The sequence below is a fragment of the Chiloscyllium plagiosum genome, chromosome 40 (genome assembly GCF_004010195.1).
Source record: "Chiloscyllium plagiosum isolate BGI_BamShark_2017 chromosome 40, ASM401019v2, whole genome shotgun sequence".
NCBI classification, from domain to species: domain Eukaryota; kingdom Metazoa; phylum Chordata; class Chondrichthyes; order Orectolobiformes; family Hemiscylliidae; genus Chiloscyllium; species Chiloscyllium plagiosum.
This window is the reverse complement of record NC_057749.1, coordinates 2836246-2860918: the sequence shown is the minus strand read 5'-3', so window position 1 is coordinate 2860918 and position 24673 is coordinate 2836246. Positions and strand designations below refer to the sequence as shown.

The window sequence follows — 24673 nt, the reverse complement described above, 5'->3', positions numbered from 1 at the left end:
ATCTCCTTTTCCACCTATCCACTCCACCCTCTCCTCCCTGACCTATCACCGTCATCCCCTCCCCCACTCACCCACTGTACTCTATGCTACTTTCTCCCTACCCCCACCCTCCTCTAGCTTATCTCTCCACGCTTCAGGCTCACTGCCTTTATTCCTGATGAAGGGCTTTTGCCCAAAACGTCGATTTCGCTGCTCCTTAAATGCTGCCTGAACATCTGTACTCTTCCAGCACCACTAATCCAGAATCTGAAAGGGTTCAGAAAAGGTTCACAAGGATGTTGTCAAGGTTGCAGGGTTTGAGGTAAAGGGAGAGGCTGAATAGGCTGGGGGTACATTCCCTGGAGGCTGAGGGGTGACCTTGTAGAGGTTTATTAGGATCATGAGGGGCATGGATAGGTTGAGTAGGCAAGGTCTTTCCTCCAGAGTAGGGGTCTCCAGAACTAGAGGGCATAGGTTTAAGGTGAGAAGGGAAAGATTTAAGGGACCTAAGAAGCAACCTTTTCATGCAGAGGGTGGTGCGAGTACGGAATGAACGGTCAGAGGAAGTGGTGGAGGCTGGTACAATTTAGAAAGGGTTTAGAGGGATATGGGCCAAATGCTGGCAAATGGGACTAGATTAGTTTAGGATCTAGTCTGCTTGGACAAAGTTGGACTGAAGGGTCTGTTTCTGTGCTGCACATCTGTATGACTCTATATGCAGTTGGACCTGCTGAATATTTCCAGTATATCCTGTTTAAATGTAATAATAGAAATCTTCAAATATGTCAATAACAAACATCATCCTATTCTTAAGCTTTTATGTTACCTGAATAGGCATTTAAATTTCACATGCTTTTATTCAATTCTTCACAAACACTTACAGTCTTTAATTATTTGTTGACACTTATTAATTTATATTATGTTCTAGCATTCAGAATTGACAGATAGCAAATAAGAAATGTAATATATTCAGGCGGAACTTTACATACCCTCACAGATTGTTCCATTAACTCTTGTGTATCCTCTAGGGCAGATGCTGTCTAAAAATAAAACATAACCATTATTTCAACAGCTATTTTAAAATAGAAAATATAACAAAGATGTGTAATTATTTTAACTTACAAGAAACTAGGAAGATGTTTGAAAGGGTACAATGGTTGTCATCATGATAGATTTGCAATGTTCCACTCATATTTTGTGACACAATTTACAAACTCAACAGGAAAGCCTTTAACCTAAAATGGCAATAAACCTTTGTTTTAAAAGATCACCTTTCATATGTTAAATGAAATTGGCAATTCAGAGATTACTTTTAATCTGATATTTTTATTACTTAACACAATAATGCACATTTGCAGATGAAACAAAATTTGGTGGGATGGTAAATAGGAGAATATGGTCAGATGGGTTGATCAGAAGCAAATGGAATTCAATCTGGATAAATGTAAGGTAATGTTCTTAGACAGGACAAACAAGGCAAGGGAATACATGTTGAATGCAGGACCTTGGGAAGAACTAAGCAACAGAGCGACCTTAGAGTGCAGGTACAATGGTCACTTAAGGTATCAGGGCAGGTAGATAAAGTGGTCAAGAGGGCATATGGTATACTTGGCTTTATTAGTCAAAGTAGAAAGTTTAAGAGCAAGGCGGTTATGCTGGAACTGTATAAAATATTGGCTAGGCCACAGTTAGAATACTATGTGCAGTTCTGGAATCCACATAATAGGAAGGATATGATAGCACCAGAAAGTTTGGAGAGGAGATGTACTAGCATGTTGCCTGATTGTAGAATTTCAGTTATACAGAGAGATTGTTCAGATTGGGGTTGTTTTCCTTAGAGTCATAGAGTCACAGAGATGTAGAGCACAGAAACAGACTCTTCTGGCCAACTTGCTCATGCCGACCAGATATCCTAACCTAATCTCGTCCCATTTGCCAGCACTTGGCCCAAATCCCTCTAAACACTTCCTATTCATATACATATCCAGATGCCTTTTAAATGCTGTCATTGTACCAGCCTCCACTACTTCCTCTGGCAGCTCATTCCATACATGCACCACCGTCTGTGAGAGAAAGTTGACCCTTACGTCCCTTTTATATCTTTCCCCTCTTACCCTAAACCTATGCCCCCTAGTTCTAGATTCCCGCACTCCAGGGTAAAGACCTTGTCTATTTATCTTATCCATGACCCTCATGATTTTATAAACCTTTACAGTCATCCCTCAGCTTCCGACATTCCAGGAAAAACAGCCCTAGCCTATTCAGCCTCTCCCTGTAACTCAAATCTTCCAACCCTGGCAACATCCTTGAACATCTTTTCTGAACCCTTTCAAGTTTCACAATATCCTTCCAATAGGAAGGAGACCAGAATTGCACACAATATTTCAAAAGTTGCCTAAACAATGTCCTATACAGCCGCAACATGACCTCCCAACTCCTGTACTCAATACTCTGACCAATAAAGGAAATCATACCAAACCCCTTCTTCACTATCCTATCTACCTGCGACTCCACTTTCAAGGAACTATGAATCTACACTCCAAGGTCTCTTTGTTAAGTGTATACGTCCTGCTCTCATTTGCTTTTCCAAAATGCAGCACCTTGCAATTATTGACACTAAACTCCATCTGCCACTCTTCAGTCCATTGACTATCTGATCATGATCCCATTGTACTCTGAGGTAACCTTCTTCATTGCCCACTGCATCTCCATCTTTAATGTCATCTGAAAACTTACTAACTATACCTCCTATGTTTACATCCAAATAATTGTTATAAATGACGAAACGTAGTGGACCCAGCACCTTGTGACACACCATTGTTCACAGGGTGAACAGCAACCTTCCACCACCACCCTCTGTCTTCTACCTTCGAGCCAGTTCTGTATCGAATGGCTAGTTTTCCCTGTGTTCCACGAGATCTATCCTTGCTAACCAGTCTACAATGAGAAACCTTGTCGAACGCCTTACTGAAGACCATGCAGATCACGACTACTGCTCTGCCCTCATCAATCCTCTTTTTTACTTCTTCAAAAAATTCAATCAAGTTTGTGAGACGTGATTTCCCACGTACAAAGCCATGCTGACTATCCCTAATCAGTCCCTGCCTTTCCAAATACATGTAAATCCTGTCCCTCAGGATTCCCTCCAACAACTTGTCCACCACTGATGTCAGGCTTACCAGTCTATAATTCCCTGACTTTTCCTTATCACCTTTCTTAAATAGTGGCACCATTTTAGCCAACCTCCAGTGTCCTAGCACCTCACCTGTGACTATCAATGATACAAATATCTCAGCAAGAGGCCCAGCAATCACTTCCTTAGCTTCCTACAGAGCTCAAGGGTACACCTGATCAGGTACTGGGGATTTATCCACTTTTATGCATTTCAAGACATCCAGCTACTCCTCCTCTCTAATATGGCCTTTTTTTTCAAGATGTCACCATCTATTCCCCCATATTCGTATCTTTCCTGTTCTTCTCCATGGAAACACTGATGCAAAACACTCATTTAGTATCTCTCCCATCTCCTGTGGCTCCACACATAGGCTACCTTGCTGATTTTTGAGGGGCCCTATTTTCTCCCCAGTTACCCTTTTGTCCTCAATGTATTTATTAAAATCCTTTTGATTCTCCTCAACGCTATATGCCCAAGCTATCCCATGTCCCCTTTGGGGATGTGACTGAGATGAATAAAATTGAGGGGCATAGTTAGGGTGGACAGGAATAAATATTTCCCCTTAAAGGAGGGATCAATGACCCAGTGGGCATAGATTTATTACAAGGGGGAGAAGGTTTAGAGGAGAGGAAAATCTTTTCACCTTTTTTCAGAGGGTGGGGGGAATCTGGAACTCACCATGTTTAAGGATGATAGAGGCAGAAACCCTCATAACATTTATGAAGTATTTAGACGTGTACCAAGATATACAAGGCTAAGTGTTAGAAAATGGGATGAGAATAGTTAGATGGCTGCGTTTTGCCAGCTCGGATGCGATGTGTTGAAGGCCTTTTCTTGTGCTGTAAACCTCTATGATTCTATAACAGCTTAAACTTAATTTATTCTGCTGTTAAGAATAGAAATTGAAAATAACATGCTATTCACTTGTATTACCATACAAGTAGTAAAAACCTGAATGAAGATGCAGCTAATAGTTTGTCAACCCAAATGTTTATTCAATTTTTCATGCAGATCATGTTGACTAATTAGTAAATGAATTTGCATAGAGTTACATACTGGTAAAAATGACATTTTGTTAATATATCTAGGAGGATCAATGGAAGAATCTCGATTCTTGTATGTAATTTTAATACAGAAAAAAGTTTCTGCTTACTTTTGTGTCCAAACACTAGTATATAGAGAAATGGACAAGGCAACATGACTAAAGCAGGGATTCAAATACTGGATTTTAAATGTCTTTTATCTCCCTCTTCCCCACCACCCTGAAATAAACAAAAACGATCAACATTTTATGATGAGTTAATTCCCACCATTAGTACAAAAAAAACAGATAAAATCATACATATTTGCGTGAATTTTCTTTCCAATAGGCATTTTAATTCAGTAGATAATTTTTTCTATCAAGGTATCAATAGCCATTTTGACCCATTACCTTATTTTTCACATTTGTTTCTGTTCCATTTATCAATACCTTCAACAATTTAATTCTCTGTATTAAATCATTTTTCTGACATTTTTCTGATTCCACAAGGTGAGGTCTACAGATTGCGCTGCATATTTTCAATAACTTCTTCACAATTTAGAGCAATGTGGTAATACATTTCCTACTTTTCCCCATGTTCTGCCATTTTTTGATATCCCATCCCCACTCTGAAGATTTTTACTCTTTGCTCAGGTACTGGCGTTGGGCATATATTGTCCTCCATCTCTAGTAGTCATTTGTCCTTTCCATGTCTTATTTATATCAAATTCGGATGACTGGATATTTTTCAGAACTAAAACCACTCACTGGGTAAAGATGTTTCTCCTGAAGCCCACACATAATGTATAAACTACTATCTGGTATATGAGATGATATTACTTGACTATAAGGGGAGGTGATGGCCTAGTGATACAATAACTAGATTATTAATCCAGAAACCCAGGTGACATTCTTAGGACCTAGTTTGAATCCTGTCAAGGTAGCTGATAGAATTTGAATTCAATAAAAGTCTGGACCTAAGTGTCTAATGATGACCATGAAACTACTGTTGATTTCAGGGAAAAAAAATCACTTTCTGCACTTCCCTTTTAGGGAAGGAAATGTGCCATCCTTACTTGGTCTGGCCTACTTATGACTCCACACCCACAGCAATGTGGTTGACTCTTAACTGCCTTCTGGGAAATTAGGGATGGATAATAAATACTGGCTTAACCAGTGACATCCATCTCCCTTTAATAAATTAAGATAAATACTTACAAAACCCATTGTCTCCTTGACAATTAGATACCAAGTTTGAATTGAATAATGAAGTGATTGTATTATACCTGGTTGCTTTTAGTCTTGGTCTCCCCCACAAATAGAACACAGTCCTTATTGAATTTAGCAAATAAATTTCATCAAACTTGAACCCTTCAGACAAATGAAAATCTATATTATACTTTTCAGTTTATGGTACAATTCAAGCCTACGCATGAAGTCTTCGCTAATGTATTATTTCTGTCACCTGACTTTCTGCTTAAACGTAGGTTTCTCAAGTCTTGTGGCATCAATATCATAGATTAATTCAAAACATGGAACAGTACAGCACAGGAACAGGCCCTTTGGCCCCTCATTTCCACGCCAACCATGATGCCATTCGAAACCAATCTCATCTGCCTGCACATGGTCCATATGTCTTAATTCCTTGCTTGTTTATACATCTAAAACATCGCTTTGCATCTCCTCCCACCACCTCCCCTATACAGCATTCCAGGCACCTACCACCCTCTGCATAAAAAACTTGTCTCGTACAATGTATTCAAGAGGCAGCTAGATATAGCAGTGGGGGCGAATGGAATCAAAGGTCATGGGGAGAAAACAGATTAGGCTATTGAGTTGGAAAATCAGCCATCATCGTGATGAATGGTGGAGCAGGTTTGAAGGGCTGAATGGTCTCCTCCTGCTCCTATCTTCTACGTTTCTATCTCCTTTAAACTTTCCTCCTTTCACCTTAAATCTATGCCCCCTAGTAATTGACATTTCCACCCTGGGAAAAAGACTTTGACTGTCCACCCTATCCATGTCTCTGATAATTTTATATACTACTATCAGATCCTCCCTCAGCCTCTAATGCTCTGGTGAAACCAATCCAAGTTTGTCCAACCTCTGCTTATAGCTCATACACTCCAATCCAGGCATTACTCTGATAAATCTCTTTTGCACCCTCTCCAAAGACACTACATCCTTCCTATAGTGTGGTATCAGAACTGCACATAATTCTCCAAATATGGGCGACATAAAGTTTTATACAGTTGCAACATGACTTACCAACTGTTATACTCAGTGTCCTCACAGATGAAAACAAGCATTCTGTACACCTTCTTTACCCATTTGTGCTGCCACTTTCATGGAGGTTTGGAGTCTGTGTATCAATTTTCCTAAAGGTTCTGCCATTTATTGTATACGTTCCTCTTGCATTTGACCTCCCAAAGTGTATCATCTCACACTTGTCCAAATTAAACACCATCTGCATTTCTCCACCCAACGTTTCAACTGATCTACATCACGCTATATCCTTTGACTACCTTCCTCACTATCCACAACTCCACTATTTTTTTGCCACCTGTGTATTTACTAATCACACCACCTACAATTTAATCCAAATCATTTATATATATTACAAACGTCAGAGATCACAGCTCTGATCCTTGCAGAACATCACTGGACTCCAGTCAGAAAAATATCTCTCCACAGTTACCCTCTGACTTCTATGACTAAGCCATATTTGTATCCAATTTAGCAATTTACCGTGGATTAAATACGACTTAATCTTCTGGACAAGTCTACACCGAGGGACCTTGTCAAATGCTTTAGAAAAGTCCATGTCGACACATCCACTGCAATACCTCATCAGTCATCTTGTCATTTCCTCAAAAAACCAATTCAAATTTGAGATAAGACCTCCCGAGACAAAGCTAATCTGACTATCCTAAGTAAATCCATTATTTTCCAAACGTGAATAAATCTTGTTCCTAAGGATCTTCTCCAATAATTCTCTACCACAGATGTAAGGCTCATTGCCCTATAATTTCCTGGATTATTCCTGTTGCACTTAAACAAAAGATCAACACTGGCTATTCTGCAGTTTTCTAGGACCTCACCCGTGGCTATAGAGGATACAAAGATCTCTGTCAAAGCCCCAGCAATCTCCTTTCTTGTCTCCCTCAGTATCCTGGGATAGGTCTGATCAGGTCCTACAGACTTATCTAGCTTAATGTTTTTCAAGGTGCCCAACACTTCCTCCTTAATATTGACATGCCCTAGAAATCAACATACCCCTCCCTAATCGTACCATTATCATGTCTTTCTCCTTGGTGAAGTACTCATTAAGGACCTCATCCACTTCCCCTCGCTCTACGCATAAATTCCCTTCTTTGCCCTCAAGTGGGCCTACCCTTTCCCTAGCTATCTCTTGCTCCTAATATATACATATGACTGCCTTGGGATTCTCCTTAATCATACTTGCCAAGGATATTTCACGGCCTCTTTTAGCTCTCCTAGTTCCTTGCTCAAGTTTTTTCCTGCTTCCTTTATATTCCTCAAAGGCCTTGTCTGATTTTAGTTTCCTAAACCTTACATATGCCTTTTTCTTTTTGACTCAACTCTTTCAATATCACGTTATGCAGGGTTCCGAATTTTGCCATTCTTATATTTTATCCTCACAGGATCAGAAACTAGAGGGCTTAGGTTTAAGGTGAGAGGGGAAAGATACAAAAAGGTCCAGAGGGGCAATTTTTCACACAGAGGATGGTGAGCATCTGGAACAGGCTGCCAGAGGTACTGCTGGAAGCAAGTATAACTTTATCATTTAAGAAACATTTGGAGAGGTACAGAGATGGGGTAGATATGGAGGATATAGTACAAATGCAGGAAAATGGGGCTAGTTTAATTGTGAAAATTGGGTGGCATGGGCATGTTGGGCTGAAGGGCCTGTTTCCATGATGTAGACCTCTAAGACTAAGACTCTACGACTTGACAAGACAGATGCAGACCGTTATTATTTTCCTCTTGTGAATCCAGGACCAGAGGGCATAATCCCAGAATAACGGACAGCCTACTTAAGACAAAAATAAGGAGGAATTTCTTCTCTCAAAGGTAATGCATTTGTGGAATTCTTTATCTCAAAGCGCTGTGAGGCTGGGTTGTTAAGTATATTCAGAGTTGAGATACACAAAGTTTTAATCAGAAAGGGACTCAAAGATCTTGGGAAAAGTGAGGAATATGGAGTTGAGAATTATCAGATTAGTCATGATCTCACTGATGATGAAGCAGAGTTGACAGGCTGAATGGCCTCCTTCTGCTCCCATGTCTTATGGTCTTGAAACTATTCAATGTCATCTTTTAGTGACATGAGCTAATTTTGTTCTATGTTCCCTCTATTTTAGCCTGCAGTAAAAATTATAATCAATAGCGAGACTGCCATGTGAAGCTTTTCTTGGACAATTAGAAGCATGATAGCTTAACAATTGTAGCATAATGGTTGTAAATCTGCCAAATTGAAATGGTATGGTTAAACATCCAGAAAATGTACAGTTTGATTACATGAAATAAATTCAGTATTTAAATCAGAATGGCATTGTTGCATCTGTACAAGTTTCAAGACAGTCACTGCTTGTACTACAGCTTACTTCAAACTATAAAACAATTGCGTTTTTTCATGAATATCTTATTTGAATCATTCAAGAAGCTGTAATTACAGAAAACTAAAATATTTGCTCAGATTCATAAATACAACAAATTTTTTTAAAATTCTAAATGCTAAAAATACCAACATGTCATTTGACAACTGAATTGAATACAAAGTGCATGTGCCGGAAACAAATGACTAGATTCCCTACAGTATGGAAACAGGCTTTTTGGCCCAACAAGTCCACACCAACCCTCTGAAGAGTAGCCCATCCAGACCCATTCCCCTACCCTACATTTACCCCTGACTAATGCACCTAACACTATGGGCAATTTAGCGTGGCCACACAGATGCGGGGAGAATGTGCAAACTCCACACAGTCACCCAAGGTGGGAATTGAACCTGAGTTCCTGGTGCTGTGAGGCAGCAGTGCTAACCACTGAGCCACCATGCCGCCCCGATACTGAAATGCACTCAGTTTCAGAGATTCACTTCATTTACAAGCTAGTTTTGTAAATGTGGCATTTTTCAGCTCTCCCAACAGTAAGTATTGCCCCAAGGGGCAATTTCAATCCCAAAAGATTGGCATCAGCATATTCGGTTTAGCAAACAACAAGCATTCTGGGATTGGTTATGGAAGCACACCCTATAATTTCTATCCATTTCATCCACAACATGGATATTACCTTCAAAGGATAAAGCAGATCAGTGTAAACGGGGCAAAAAGACCATAACTGTTATCCAGCAATAGATCAGGAAGGAAAGTGATTTCAACAATATGACAAGTAGGTAAGGTTTCCTAACTCTCGCTTATCCTTTGGGTCAGCAATTGTCTAATTGTTTGTGCCTGAAAATGTTAATGAAGCAAATGCAAGCACTGAATAATGAAAAGTTACCAAGTACTGTCAGAGATGAATGGCAAATTTTAAAGCTATATTTTTAAAAAAGACTAATAACTTTATCTAGTTCCTTTCCCTTATTTCATTATATGACAAAGTAATTTCTGACAGCAGGTTCAAGAATCTAATGTACAAAATTATGAAGTGCAAGTAGAAGTAGTCCATTCAATCTTGCTTTACCACTTAATAAGATTTGGATTTATCTGTTTCTCTTTTGAATTCTGCATTCCCATTCACCCCTAATATCATCTGATTCCCTTGCCTAACAATAATCAAACTCTCCCTTAAAAGGATAAGGGAAAAGGATGAGATTCTGATAGGAGAATGTATAAAGTTAGGCAGGAATTTAAAAAAAGGTCCTCGCAGGTAGTAATATCTGGATTACTCCTGGTGCTACAAGCTAGTGAGGGCAGGAAGAGGGAGATAGAGCAGATGAATGCATGGCTGAGGCGCTGGCGCAGGAGAGAAGGTTCACATCTCTGCATACTTGGAATCTCTTTTGGGTAGAAGTGACCTGTACAAAAAGGATGGATTGCACCTGAATTGGAAGGGGACTAATATACTTGCTGGAGCTGCTTGGGAGGATTTAAATTAATAAGGTGGGGGCGCTGGGATCCAGGGAAATAGTGAGGAAAGAGATCAATCTGAGACTGGTACAGTTGGGAAAAGGAGTGAGTCAAACAGTCAAGACATGCAGAAACAAAGCAGAGAACAAGGTAGAACTGATAAATTAAACTGCATTTATTTCAATGCAAGAAGCCTAACAGGGTAGGCAGATGAACTCAGGGCATAGTTGGGAACATTGGACTGGGCTATCATAGCAATTACAGAGACAAGGCTTAGGGATGGACACCACTGGCAGTTTAATGTTCCACAGTACAAATGGTATAGGAACGACAGAAGGAGGGGCAATAGAGGAGGAGTGACGTTTTGATAAGGGATAGCATTACAGCTGTACTGAGGGAGGATATTCCTGGGAATACATCCAGGGAAGTTATTTGGATGGAACCGAGAAATAAGAAAGGGATGATCACCTTATTGGGATTGTATTATAGACCCCGTAATAGTCAGCGGGAAAATGAGAAATAAATTTGTAAGGAGATTTGAGTTATCTGTAAGAATAATAGGGTGGTTATGGTAGGGGATTTTAACTTCCCAAATATAGATTGGACTGCCATAGTGTTAAGAGTTTAGCTGGAGAGGAACTTGTTAGGTATGTGCAAGAAAATTTTCTGATTCAGTATGTGGATGTACCTATGAGAGAAGGTGCAAAACTTGACCTACTCTTGGGAATTATGGTAGGGCAGGTGACTGAGGTGTCAATGGGGGAGCACTTTAGGGCCAGCGACCATAATTCTATTAGTTCTAAAATAGTAATGGAAAAGGATAGACCGGATCTAAAAATTGAAATTCTAAATTGGTGGAAAGCCAATTTTAAAGGTATTAGGCAAGTACTTTCAAAACTGATTGGGGGTAGATGTTTGGATGGCTGGAAAATGGGAAGGCTTCAAAAATGAGATTCCAGAGACAGTATAGTCACGTTTGGATGAAAGGAGAGACTGGTAGGCGTAGGGAATGCTGAATGACTAGAGAAATTGAGGTTTTGGTTAAGAAAAAGAAGGAAAATATGTCAAGTATAGACAGCAGAGATGGAGTGAATCCTGAGAAGAGTATAAAGGCAGTAGGAGTATACATAAGGGGGAAATCAGGAGGGCAGAAAGGGGACATGAGACACCTTTGCAAATAGGGTTAAGGAGAATTCAAAGGGATTTTATAAATACATTAAAGACAAGAGGGTAATGAGGGATAAAAGAGGCTCCCCTCAAAGAGTAGCAAGGCAGCCTATACACGGTGCCACAGGAGATGGGGGAGGTACTAAATGTGTATTTTGCATCAGTGTTTACTGTGTAGAAGGACATGGGAGATATAGACTGCTGAGAAATACAGAACCACCTCAATTATCCAAATGCGATGGGCAGGGAGTATTTTGTTTGGATAACTGATTGTTCGGATAGTGGATAACGTTTTTACGGGAACTTGAGATCTTGTTTGGATGATCTGAAATTCAGATAATTGATGTTCGGATAATTGAGGTTGTTATGTAGCTGTGACATCTTCAAAAGTGTCCGTATTACAGAGGAGGTGGTGCTAGAAGTCTTCAAATGCATAAACGTGGATAAATTCCCAGGACCTGATCAGGTGTACCTTAGAACTCTGTGGGAACCTATGAAGTGATTGCTTAGCCCTTGCAAAGTTTTTGTATCATCAATAGTCACAGGCGACGTTCCGAAATTCTGGAGGTTGGCTAACGTGGTGCCACTATTTAAGAAAGGTGGTAAGGAAAAGCCAGGGAACTATAGATCAGTGAGCCTGACATCGGCGGTGGGCAATTGTTGGAGGGAATCCTGAGGGACAGGATGTACATGTATTTGGAAAGGCAAAGACTGATTTGGGATAGTCAACATGGGTTTATGCGTGGGAAATCATGTCTCACAAACTTGATTGAGTATTTTAAAGAAGTAAGGAAGAGGATTGATGAGGACGGAGTGGTAGATGTGATCTATATGAACTCCAGTAAGGTGTTCAACAAGGTTCCCCATGGGAGACTGGTTGGGAAGGTTAGATCTCATGGAATACAGGGAGAACTAGCCATTTGGATACAAAACTGGCTCAAAGGTAGAAGACAGAGGGTGGTGGTTGTTCAGACTGGAGGCCTGTGACCAGTGGTGTGTCACAAGGGTTGGTGCTGTGTCTACTGCTTTTCATTATTTATAAAAATGATTTGGATGCGAACATGGGAGGTATAGTTAGTAAGTTTGCAGATGACACTGAAATTGAAAGTGCAGTAGACAGTGAAGAAGGTTACCTCAGAGTACAACAGGATCTTGATCAGTTGGGTCAATGGGCTAAGGAATGGCAGATGGAGTTTAATTTAGATAAATGTGAGGTGCTGCATTTTGGAAAAGCCAACCTGAGCAGGACTTATACACTTAATGGTAAGGTCCTCGGAAGTGGTGCTGAACAAAGAGACCTTAGAATGCAGGTTCATAACTCCTTGAAAGTGGAATCACAGGTAGATAGGATAGTGAAGAAAGTGTTTGGTATGTTTTCCTTTATTGGTCAGAGTATTGAGTACAGGAGTTGGGAGGTCATGTTGCGGCTGTACAGGAAGTTGTTTAGGCAACTTTTGGAATATTGTGTGCAGTTCTGGTCTCCTTCCTATTGCAAGGATGTTGTGAAACTTGAAAGGGTGCAGAAAAGATGTTCAATGATGTTGCCAGGGGTGGAGGATTTGAGCTACAGGGAGAGGATGAATAGCCGGGGCTGGTTTTCCCTGGAGCGTCAGAGGCTGAGGAGTGATCTTAAAGGGGTTTATAAAATCAAGAGGGGAATGGATAGGGTAAATAGACAAAGTCTGTTTCCTGGGATGGGAGAATCCAGAACTAGACAGTATAGGTTTAGGATTTAGGGTGACAGGGGAAGGATTTATAAAGGACCTAAGCGGCAATTTCTTCACGCAAAGGGTGGTGCGTGTATGGAATGAACGGCCAGAGGAAATAGTGGAGGCTAGTTCAATTACAGCATTTACAGAGGGATCTTAATTATCCAAATATCGATTATCTGAATTTTGGATTATCTGATGTAACATTTCAAGGTCCCACAAAAATGTTACATCAAAGATATAAGTGTATTTGATTTACCTGTACTGAAGAACATGTGAAAACACTGGCAAAAACAAAGAAACACAAGCAGCTCAAGCATCAGCAACTGGATATTTTTTAGGTAAGGGTTGTTACACAGCCCTTTGCAAAAGTAAGCGTTTTACATTATTCCAGTCACTTCACTGGGCCAATCATGAAAAGAATGGCCAAGAATGTAAATGTACGCACAAGGCAGTGCTTTTGTCTTTATATCATGCAACTGAGTTCCCGGAAACTGACAAATGCTCTTGTGATCGTGGAAGCTCGTTTAATACTGTCTTCACTTGCCAAATGCTAACTACTGCTGCATTTTAAAAATTTTCTTGTGTTATTATTGCTTTATTTTATTCATCATGTGAAATCTGTGTCCTCTTGCGTTCAATACATTAAAATTATAGATTTAAACAAATTTTCCAGTACAGCAGAGTTTTAGATCAGTATGGCCTCCCCTGTTTAAGGTAAAATTGATTATTTGAATAATCAATCATCTGAACAAAACAGTGCCCACCCATCTCATTTGCATAATCAAGTTTCCTCTGTAAAAGGCATCTGGATGGGTAAATGAGTAGAAAGGGTTTAGGGGGAATATGGGCCAAGTGCTGGTAAATGGGACTAGATTAGGTTAGGATATTTGGTTGGCATGGACGAGTTGAAGCAAAGGATCTGCTTCCGTGCTATACATCTGTAAAACTCCATGATTACTGATCCTCTCCTGCACTTTCTTAGACAGCTTAAACATCACACAACTGCCAGAAAAAAAATCTTCATCTTAATTAGAAAAGGGCAATACTTAATTTTAAAACAGTGTCTCCTAATTCTGGACTCACCCATGAGGAAACAATCTTTCCATGTCAACTTTGTCAAGACCTTTCAGTATCTTTCACACTTAAATTAAGTCACCCCTCACTCTTCTAAACTCCAGTGGAAACAAGTCTACACTTTCAAACAACCTCAAAACAAACCACTCATTCCAGGTATCAAATTAGTACCCTCCTCTGAACTGTCTCAATTGCTTTGTATCCTTCTTTAATTAAGGAGGCCAAAACATCACGCAGTTGTTGAGATGTGGTTTCAACAAGAACATTACAGCACAGGAACATGCCCTCAGTCGACCAAGATTGCACCAATACACGATGCCTTTCTGAACTAAAAACCTTTTGCCTCTATACCCTGCCTATGCATATATCTGTCGAGACATTATTTAAACATCGCTATTGTATCCACCACCTTTTCTGGCAGGGCACACCAGGCACTTATCATACTCTGTGTAAAAAAACTTGCCTCTCACATCTCCTTGAAACTCACCGCTTTTACCATAAATCTAAGTACCCTAGTAACTGACATTTATACCTTGGGAAAATGACTCTGACCATCCATTCTATCCTTGCCTTCACAATTTGTAATCTATCAGATCATCCCTGCACCCTTCAACGTTCAAGTAAAGATAAACCAAATTTCTAAAATTTTTCCTCATAGCTAATACCCTGTCAACCACTTCTGTACACTCTCCAAAGCCTCCTTATCCTTCTGCAAGTGTGGCATCTAGAAATATACACAATATTCGAAATTTTGCGTAACTAAAGTTCTATAAAGCTGCAACCTGACTTGCCAATATTTGTACGCTATGCCTCAAACAATGAAGGCAAACATTCCATCTGCGTTCTTGATCACCTTATTCACTTACGTTACCACTTAGAGGGAACGTGAATCGGCTACTAAAACTGCTGCCATTTACTGTATTCTTCCCTCCTGTAGTAGATCTTTCAAAATGCATCACTTTGCATTTGTGATTAAACTCCATCTGCCATTTCTTCACCCAAGTCTCTAGCATATCTATATCTTTCTGTATTCTCTGGCAGTCCTCCTAACTATCCGCAGCTCCCTCAGTCGTTGTGTTTTCCACAAACTCAGCAGGCGACTAAGATTCTCATCCAAATCACGTATATGTATTACAAACAACAGGGCTCCAAGCACTGATTTGTGTGGAACACCATTAGTCACAGATCTCCAGTCAGAAAAAAACACATTGTCACCACTGCACCGTCTGTTGTAGTGGCACACCTTTTGTGAGTCATAGAACACCTAGATGCCTCTAAAACTTGGAATTCTGCAGAGATTCTGCAGTTAAGAAGTACACTACTTTTCCATTCTTCCCGCCAAAGTGAACAACTTCACATTTTCTCACATTATACTCCATCTGCCAAATTTTGTCCACTCACTCAACCTATCTAAATTTTATTGTAACCTCATAACTTCAGGACAACACACCATTCTACCTCTCTTGGTGTTGTCCGCCAAAATTGTGAGCAGAATTTGCTCTTTTCATCTAATTCACGGATTGCAATTTTAAAACATTGAGACTCCAGCACAGGACTCCCACTCACATCATCCTGCCAATCAGACAAGGACTTATTTATGCATACTCTTATGTTTTTAGCCAATTTCTATCCATGCTCATATGTTATGCGATACACTACAAACTTTCTTTTTGTGCAATACCTTAGACGTGTACTGTATCAAATTCCTTCTGCAAATCCAAGCACAGATCAATATGCATGTACCTTATTTATTGCTTCATTGATCTTATTAATTTTCTTCCATTTCTATGTGAAGTGTAACTTGTCTGCTCGCTATCTTCCCCTGACGTGCTGGCTAGTACTCGGGTTAAAATTAATTAACTATACTTTAACAATGTCTGTGACAGTACACAGTATATATTCGCAAAAAGAAAGTTTAAAATTTTAGTAGTGGCATTATTAACAAACAAGTGAGTTAAGTAAGCTCAGTGCAAAGTAAGCTGTTTTAATACGGTGGCATCTAATAGGAATGATTACCTATTTTACAAGGAATACATGGACTTCCCCAAGCAGCACCCAATGTTGAGCAGCATTCTGATTTCAGTGTGGCACCATTGATGTTTATTTCGCATTGTCCACCAATGTGTTGCAACCAGCATGTACCCTTAACTGTTTCTGTAAGAAAAATAAACATACTCTAGATGAAAACACTGCTTGGCAGAATTTGTTTCTAGTAACTAGAATAATCTTAAATTCCCTGAATTAAAAAAAGTACATTAATAGAAAAAACAGCAGGCATGTCAACTGTCTTACACTTGTACGCATGAACTAACACATGAATTACAATAAACACAGTTTCATATATTCCAAGTTCAAAACCTGCTTTTCTTTGTTTAGAATAGGTAAAGAATCAGTGTAAAGACTGTAAGCCTTTTGAATGAACCACAGTATAGTGTAGCACTAGCTTTACGGCATAGAAGGGATTTTCATTATTTTATATATAAGTCAAAAGGGTCATCTCAAATACAGTATTTCATGCACTGTGGGACTATAGCCGAGTGAGAAGAAGCCTGATGAGTTACTGACAATACAGTTGGAAATTTGGTTCACAGTAGAAATTTGATCCAAAGGTGCCTTAAGTGAGGTTTACTGTAAGAAATAAACTCTCCAGAGCGAGAGTTGAGTGGAAGAGAATGAAAGGCATGGATCCAGAAAGGCCGACCGACAGTTAGAGAGTGATATCAGTAAAACCCAAGTGTGGGGAAAGAAGGCAATTGGTAAATAGATTGGTGAATATTTATAGTCTTTAAATTAAAAATAATATTGTTAGACTGTGTTTAGGTTTCCAATGTTTTTCTTCTTTCTTAAAAATAATGGCTTAAGTATTAGATTGATACTTAGTTGGTTCACGCCAACTTTGAAATGTATCATCGTTCCAAGAGAATCCTGAAATACTGGCAGCATGGTGGCTCAGTGGTCAGCACTGCTGCCTCACAGAGCCAGGGACCTGGGTTCAATTCCAGCCTCGGGTGACTGCCTGTGTGGAGTTTGCACATTCTCCGTGACTGTGTGGGTTTTCTTAGGGTGCTCTGGTTTCCTCTGACAGTCCAAAGATGTGCAGGTTAGGTGGACTGGCCATGCTAAATTGTCCCAAAGTGTCCAGGGATGTGTAGACTAGGTGGTTTAGCTATGGGAAATGCAGGGTTATAAGGATAGGGCAGGAAGGAAGAGTCTGGGTGGGATGCTCTTCGGCGAGTCAGTGTGGACTTGTTGGGCCGAATGGCCTGTTTCCACACTGTAGGGATTCTATGAACCTAATAGCATTGGGAACATCTGCATCACATAGGTTACAATGGTTTAAGAGGCTGGCAACGGCTATTTCTAATTCATCACACCATGGTGGGCGGCACGGTGGGCACAGTGGTTAGCACTACTGCCTCGCAGCGCCAGAGACCCGGGTTCACTTCCCGACTCAGGCGACTGACTGTGTGGAGTTTGCACGTTCTCCCCGTGTCTGCGTGGGTTTCCTCCGGGGGCTCCGGTTTCCTCCCACAGTCCAAAGATCTGCAAGTCAGGTGAATTGGCCATGCTAAATTGCCCGTAGTGTTAGGTAAAGAGGTAAATGTAGGGGTATGGGTGGGTTACGCTTCGGCGGGTCGGTGTGGACTTGTTGGGCCGAAGGGCCTGTTTCCACACTGTAAGTAATCTAATCTAATCTAATCTAATCTAAAGTTCCCATGCTTCTATTACACACTAAGCATGGGAATTTCAGCAGCCAGACATTCAATTTAAACTTTACGGCTTTTATTAACATTTTTTTCTATTATCACCTCAAAGAAACTAATAAATATATTATTTCAAATTCATTTTCACATTGTCAAAATGACATTTCTTGTGCAATAAAAACACCGTATTTGCCAGTTATATTTCTCATCCACAGTAGATTAGTGGCATTTGTCAGTTTTGAAAGAATACACATAAATGTTTATTTTTGGTAACATCAGTTTTCTGGTGCTACCAAGGCAATGAATTAGCAAGTGTAACTAAATAACACTCAAGAGAATGAGGAACGTAAAAGATAGGATTCGGAGTAGGCCATTTGACCCCTCAAAACAGCTTCGCTATATATAATGATCATAGTTGAACATTGAGCTCAATACCTGGATCCCACCCTCCCATCATATCTCTTGATATCTTTAGCTACAACAGCTATATCTATCTCTTTACTGAAAACACAATATTTTGGCCTCAACCTAACATTTCTGGGATAGTAAGTTGCACAGGCTTACCACCCACTGGGTGAAGACATTTCTTCTCATCTCAGTCTTAAAGGGTTTGCCCCTTACCCTACACAAGACCCCTGGTTTTGGATTGCCCCACCATCAAACTAATCTGCCTAGTTCAATTAGAATTCTATAGGTTTCTAGAAGATCCCCTCTCGTTTGTCTGATCTCCAGTGAATATAATCCTAACCAGCTCAATCGTTCTTCATGTCAGTCCTGCCATTCTAGCAACAAAAGCAGAAAAGTCACCAGACCCGAAATGTTAACTCTGATTTTTCTTCACAGATGCTGCCAGACCTGCTGACCTTTTCCAGCCAATTCTGTTTTTCTTTCTGATTTATAGCATCCACAGTTCTTTTGGTTTTTATCTGCCATTCCAGGAAACAAATTGGTAAACCTTTGCTGCACTCCCTCTATAGAAAGAACATCCTTCCTCAGGTAAGGATGGATGGATTGCATATGGGACTGCATATAATCATTAATTTGTTTTTTGATAGGTAGATCCATACTGCTTTTTCTTCCACAAAAAGTAGTTTGTTAGAGCTTCTTTGCACTCAAAATGCAGTTGTTATTTTAATGGTTAAGTGACATGTCGAAATGGGAGAGCCTTTTTCATATGTTTAAAATAAATTTAAATGGACATACCTATGCACCGAGTTCTTGATGTGTCAAGAGTACTTCCTGGAAAACATTGACAAGAATAGCTGCCGGGTACGTTCTTACAATCTCCATTAATGCAAGGATTGGTCTCGCATTCATTTACATCTGGAAATAAAATAGATGCATGTTATCCAGCTGCTGAGCCACAGTGCAGAATCTGTAGATTGTTTTGTCAAACTTGGAGTGAAATTGTATTTTCAAATGTAGTTCTTTGTTATTTTAACAGTGATGCTACTTGGCTATGAATATGTTAGTTTATAAATTATATGTGTGCTCAATACTTTGGCATCAGCTCTCAGTTGCATATGCTAGTTTTGCATTCTACTGAGTACAGAAGATTAGGTGCTGATGTAACTGATGTGTTTAAGGCAATTAAAGAACTTGCTTGGGTACTTAGATCAAAAATATTTCCCCTCCAGAACTAAACAGGAAATTAGAAACTGGCCATTTGTATAAAAGTGTAATTGAAATTTGAAACTTTCCCTCAAAAAAATGTTGAGACATCAACGCTAGCAGAGCCAATGATGTCCTCATCCTATGAATGAATAAAAACAATTTGTAAAATTGAAAGACAAAGATTAATAGTTTGTTAGACTATTGTTAGAGTATTGAAGATTATGAAATAAAGGCAGATAGATTTATGAATCTAGACATTTGCAAGTATTAGGATTGTCCCTTTGCAAGTATAGAGAAATTATATCATGTAAATAGACAATCATCTAGATAAAAAAAAGTCTCATAACATTTTTCAGCAGCAAAGGTATACATGTCAGTTTACAGGAATACAAGCAGTGTTAAACTTTTGAACTATCCTCCACTGACTGCATTTTCTGCATTGTCTCATCTCCACATGGCTGGGAAGTTTGATGGACTGAGATGTGAACAGCAAGGTATGTGCAGATGGAGGCTATTTATCCCACAGGGCCTGTGTTAACCCTGTTTCAAGAGTATTTGTCAATCCTACTTCACATTCTGTTCCTATAAGCCAGAAGTCTCTCTTCCCCCTACCAATATTTCTCCAATTCCCTTTTGAAAGTTCTCCTGGAAATTGCATATGGGACTTTAGACTGAGAACAGTTGTCATATTTCCAGATTAAGGCAGGCTAATTTCTTTAGCGAAAATGCAGTCAGTGGAGGAAAGTTCAATAGGTAAAACACTTTAGGCTACTTTAGAAGATAAGTGTCCTTGACGTTGAGAGGGCAGTATATCAGCTAACTAATAGCAGATACAGTGTTGGGATGGGGGGGAGGGTTGTTTTTTTCGGAGGCCATTGTGCAATTAGTGGAGTGCCACTGAGATCAGTGTTGGGGCCACAATTAGCAAAATATATATTAATTGCTTGGACAAAAGAAATGAATACACTGTTGTCAGATTTGTGGACAAAACAATAATACGTGGAAAGACAAGTAATGAGGACGACACAGAGACCTTAGAGGGATATATACAGAATATGAGAGTCCACTGACAACCTTAAGCCCTTATCTAACAACCACAGCTTATGCAAAAGTTGTCTTTTGCCAAGTATTCTAATTGTGTCAAGTAACCAACCCTCCTGCCACTGGAAACAGTCTCTCACCATCATCTTTTCTGCAACTCTCTTGACTTTAGATGTCTGTGCTCAATCTCCCCCTTAGGATGCCAATCACAGCTTATCCAGTCATAGTGTAACCAAACTCCCTGACTTTAAGCACTGGTCAAGTGGTGACAGGGACACATCATCTCAGGTCTCCACACACCATGTCCAAAAGGTGAAGTTAACTTATTTACATCCAGAGTTAGGTCAAGGGACACAGTCTGTTGTATTGGTATTAGCAATGGCAATTCATTGACGAATAGGTGGACATAGGACCTCCTACACCCTGTCTGTGTGTGACAAACTGCTGAGGAACAGGACTCTTCCTGTTCAGCAAACTGGGAAAGTTTACTTTTGCTTTGAACACGGGGACCAATGTCTGCAACTTGGTTAACACAATGGGAATTACGTGCAAAGATGATGCAAGAAGGCTTGGAGTGGACTTGGATAGCTTACATAAAGGAGCAAGAATGTGGCTGAAGGAATATCACGTGGAAAAGCACACAGATTTTGTAAATAGTAAGAGATTGGGAAATTGTTAATGTCTAAAGAGACCTGAATGTCCTTGTTCATGAGCCACTGAAAACTGACGTACAGGTGCATCAAACAGTTCTGAAAGCAAATGGTACATTGGACTTCATTCAGTGGAGGATTTCAGTACGGGAGTAAAAAGTTCTATTAACAGATTTTTTGGAGAGACTTACACGTGGACAACTCATTTTTTTTCTCTATAATTATAGACGTAGAAGAGAGGTGAGTTTTTATTAAAATGGATTTGTGTTTATGGAGCTTTTGGACAGCTCTCGAGTAGTTATTTTTTGTTTCAGAAGGTTGAAAGCTGGCTGCTGGACCACTTGAAGAGCAGTCTTTTTAAAATTCTATTGTTTGGTTAAGTGGTTGCTTTAATTTAAGATTCATATTTGATTTTTTTTTAAAAATTCTTATTTTTTGTGTGTTTAATCTTAATTCTTTGAGTAAGGACAGGTAGTTTGTTTCATATAAAAGGTGCTAGTATAGAACCTAGAATAAGCTATGGTAGCAGCATGATCACTCAGATAGGTGGATGACTGTCAGGACAGCTAAGAAGGTAGTTCAGAAGTCTCCTGTGGCTATTCCTCTCTCAAACAGATATTCAGTTTTGTGTACTGTTGAAAAGGTTAGTCTCTCAGGGAAAAACAGAAAAGGCAGTCTTGGGCACTAAGAACAAATGTTACGTTAGACGGAGTTTTGACAAAATTTAAAAGAATAATTGTTATTGGAGACTCTCCTGTCAAAGGCACAGACAGGAGATTCTGCTGCAGGGAGTGTGAATCTAGCCTATGCTGTTTTTCTAGTGTCAGGATTAAGGATGTCCTAAAACAGAAACAGAGGTACTGGGGAGAATGAAATGGAGTCTTTACGGGAAGCAGGGTGTAAGGATGTATAGACAACGTAGCTATGGGAGCCGGTGGGATTGTACTGGATATTAGTGGCCAGCTTATCCCTGGCATTGGAAACAGAGATGTCGAGGAAGGGAAGGAAGTAGTCAGAGATGGACCAGGTGAAAGTGAGGACGGCGTGGAAATTGGAAGTGAAATCGAAAAATATTTCCAATTCTGGAAGAAGGAGGGAAGCAGCATTGACGACATCATTCATATACCGGAAAAAGAGCTGTAGGTGCAGGTTGGAATAGATACCACACATAGAGACAGGCATAACTGGGGCCATGCAGGTAACCATTGCCGCCCCTCTGACCTGAAGAAAATGAGAGGAGTTAAAAGAGAAGTTGTTCAGGGTGAGGATGAGCTGGCTAGGCAAGGGGGGCTGGCAGTGGATGGGGACAGTTCAGGCCTCTGCTCCAGGAAGAAGCGGACAGCCCCGAGATCATCCTGGAGGGTGACAGACAAGTAATGGGATTGCACATCTACAGTAAAGAGGAGGTGGCTGATGCCCACAAACTGGAATTTTGAAACCGGTGTAAAGTGTGAAATGAACTGCAACGTAAATGGGCAAGGACTGAACCGGGGAGGAAAGACTGAGTCAAGATAGAAAGTTATGATTCAATTGGGCAGAGGCAGGCAGAAATAATGGGTCTGTCTGGGCAGTCCTGTTTGTGGATATTGGGAAGCATTACAGTTCGGGAAGCCCTGATCCCAGGCTTCCAGAACCTGCTCGTGATATTTGTACAAGATTCCTCAAAGTGATACCAGGGCTTAAAGGGATCAATACTGAATACATGTTTAGTTTGACATTAGAGGATTCAGGGGTAATCTGATCATGATCTTTGAAATTTTAAAGGGAGTTAATAGGGTAGTTACAAATAAACTATTTTTTCTAGTGAAGTCATTATCATAAAGTTAAAATGGTGGGAATTTGACAAAGGATTTTGTTATGGTAATGATCTGGAATGCACAACCAATAAATCAGAGATGATCAGTGATTTCAAAAGGAAATGTAATGGGCAATTAAAAAGAACAAACTTCTGAGGATTTGGACATAGAGCAAGTAAAGGAACAAACTGCATTACTCTGTCTACTCTGTAGAGAAACACTGCAGATGAAATGGGCCAAGTGGTCTCCTCCAGGACTGTCATGACTTTTCCATGACTATGTCAGAAATGTGATGCAATATTCTCCACTTGCTTGCATGAGTATTTCACCAAAACACTCAAACAATCTAGGACCATCTGTCTGGCAGAAAGCAGAGATTTGGGAGAAAAGGATCCTTCTTAGGATGGCAGTTGCTGACAAGTGGGGATTTCCACAAGGCTCAGTGTGGAGACCACAATTTTTCACTTTATATGTTAACGATCTAGATGAAGGAACTGAGGGCGTTCTGGCTAAGTTTGCAGATTATACAAAGAAAGGTAGAGGGACAAGTTGCATTGAAGAGGCGGGGAGGCTGTAGAAGGATTTGGACAGGTTAGGAAAGTGGGCAAAGAAGGGGCAGATGGGATACAACATGGGAAAGTGTGAGGTCATGTACTTTGGCAGGAAGAATATAGGGATGGACTATTTTCTATGTGGGGAGAAAATCCAAAAGTCTGATGTGTAAAGAGACTTAGGAGTTCTAGTCCGGGTTTAGGTTGAGTCAATTGTTAGGAAAGCAAATGCAATGATGGCATTTATTTTGAGAGGACTTGAATATAAAAGCAAGGATGTACTTCTGAGGCTCTAGAAGGCTTGAGCCAGGCCACATTTGGAGTACTGTGATCAGTTATTCGCCCCATATTTCAGGAAGGATGTATTGGCTCTGGAGCATGTTCAGAGGAGGTTCACGAGAATGGTCCCAGGAATGAAAGGCTTAACATATGAGGAACATTTGTGGACTTTGGGTTTGTACTCAATGGGATTTAGAAGGATGAGGGGAGATCTAATTGAAACATCCAGAATACTGAATGGCCTGGACACAGTAGATGTTGGGAAGATATTCCCATTGGTCGGAGAGACTTGAACCTGAGGGCACAGCCTTAGAGTAAAGAGATGCCCTTTTAGAATGGAGATAAGGAGAAACTTCTTCAGCCAGAGAGTGGTGACACTATGGAATTCATTGTCACAGAAGGCTGTGGAGGCCAGGTCATTTAAGACTGAGATAGATAAGTTCTTGAGTATCAATGGGATCAAGGGTTATGGGAGAAAGCAGAAGAATGGGGTTGAGAAATATATCAGCCATGACTGAATGGGGGAGCAGACTCAATGGGCTGAATGGCCTAATTTCTGTTCCTGTGTCTTATGGACAAAGTCTCTTGCTTGATTGGCAAAACATAACAAATTTATAAGATGCAATGCAACATTCATGTTACTTCCTCTAATCGTACCTTCCAAATTAGCCCTAAATAGTACAGGTGGTTCTTCTATAATGCAATGGTTGCTTTCTTGTGCTTTAGAAACAGAGCTTGAAGTGTTGGCGATGTAATTGCGTTACAGCTAACACGTTTTAAAACACTTTAGAAAATGTGCCCCCAATTCATCAATCATG

At 40.1% G+C, this 24673-nt stretch overlaps 1 protein-coding gene and 1 non-coding gene across 2 annotated transcripts in view; both read right to left on the bottom strand.

Annotated features, from left to right (window-relative positions):
* LOC122542423 (fibrillin-1-like) overlaps positions 1 to 24673 on the bottom strand; it is a 598619-nt gene that overhangs the window by 239791 nt on the left and 334155 nt on the right. The window contains exons 20-22 of the mRNA XM_043680114.1: positions 19128 to 19247; positions 16237 to 16374; positions 969 to 1019 (exon numbers count right to left, since the gene is read on the bottom strand). Of these exons, the coding sequence (XP_043536049.1) occupies positions 969 to 1019; positions 16237 to 16374; positions 19128 to 19247 (309 nt within the window). The remainder of the gene's footprint in view (positions 1 to 968; positions 1020 to 16236; positions 16375 to 19127; positions 19248 to 24673) is intronic.
* On the bottom strand, positions 20859 to 20974 carry LOC122542667. Its single transcript, XR_006309853.1, has one exon. It is a non-coding gene; the product is annotated as a small nucleolar RNA U6-53/MBII-28 (small nucleolar RNA).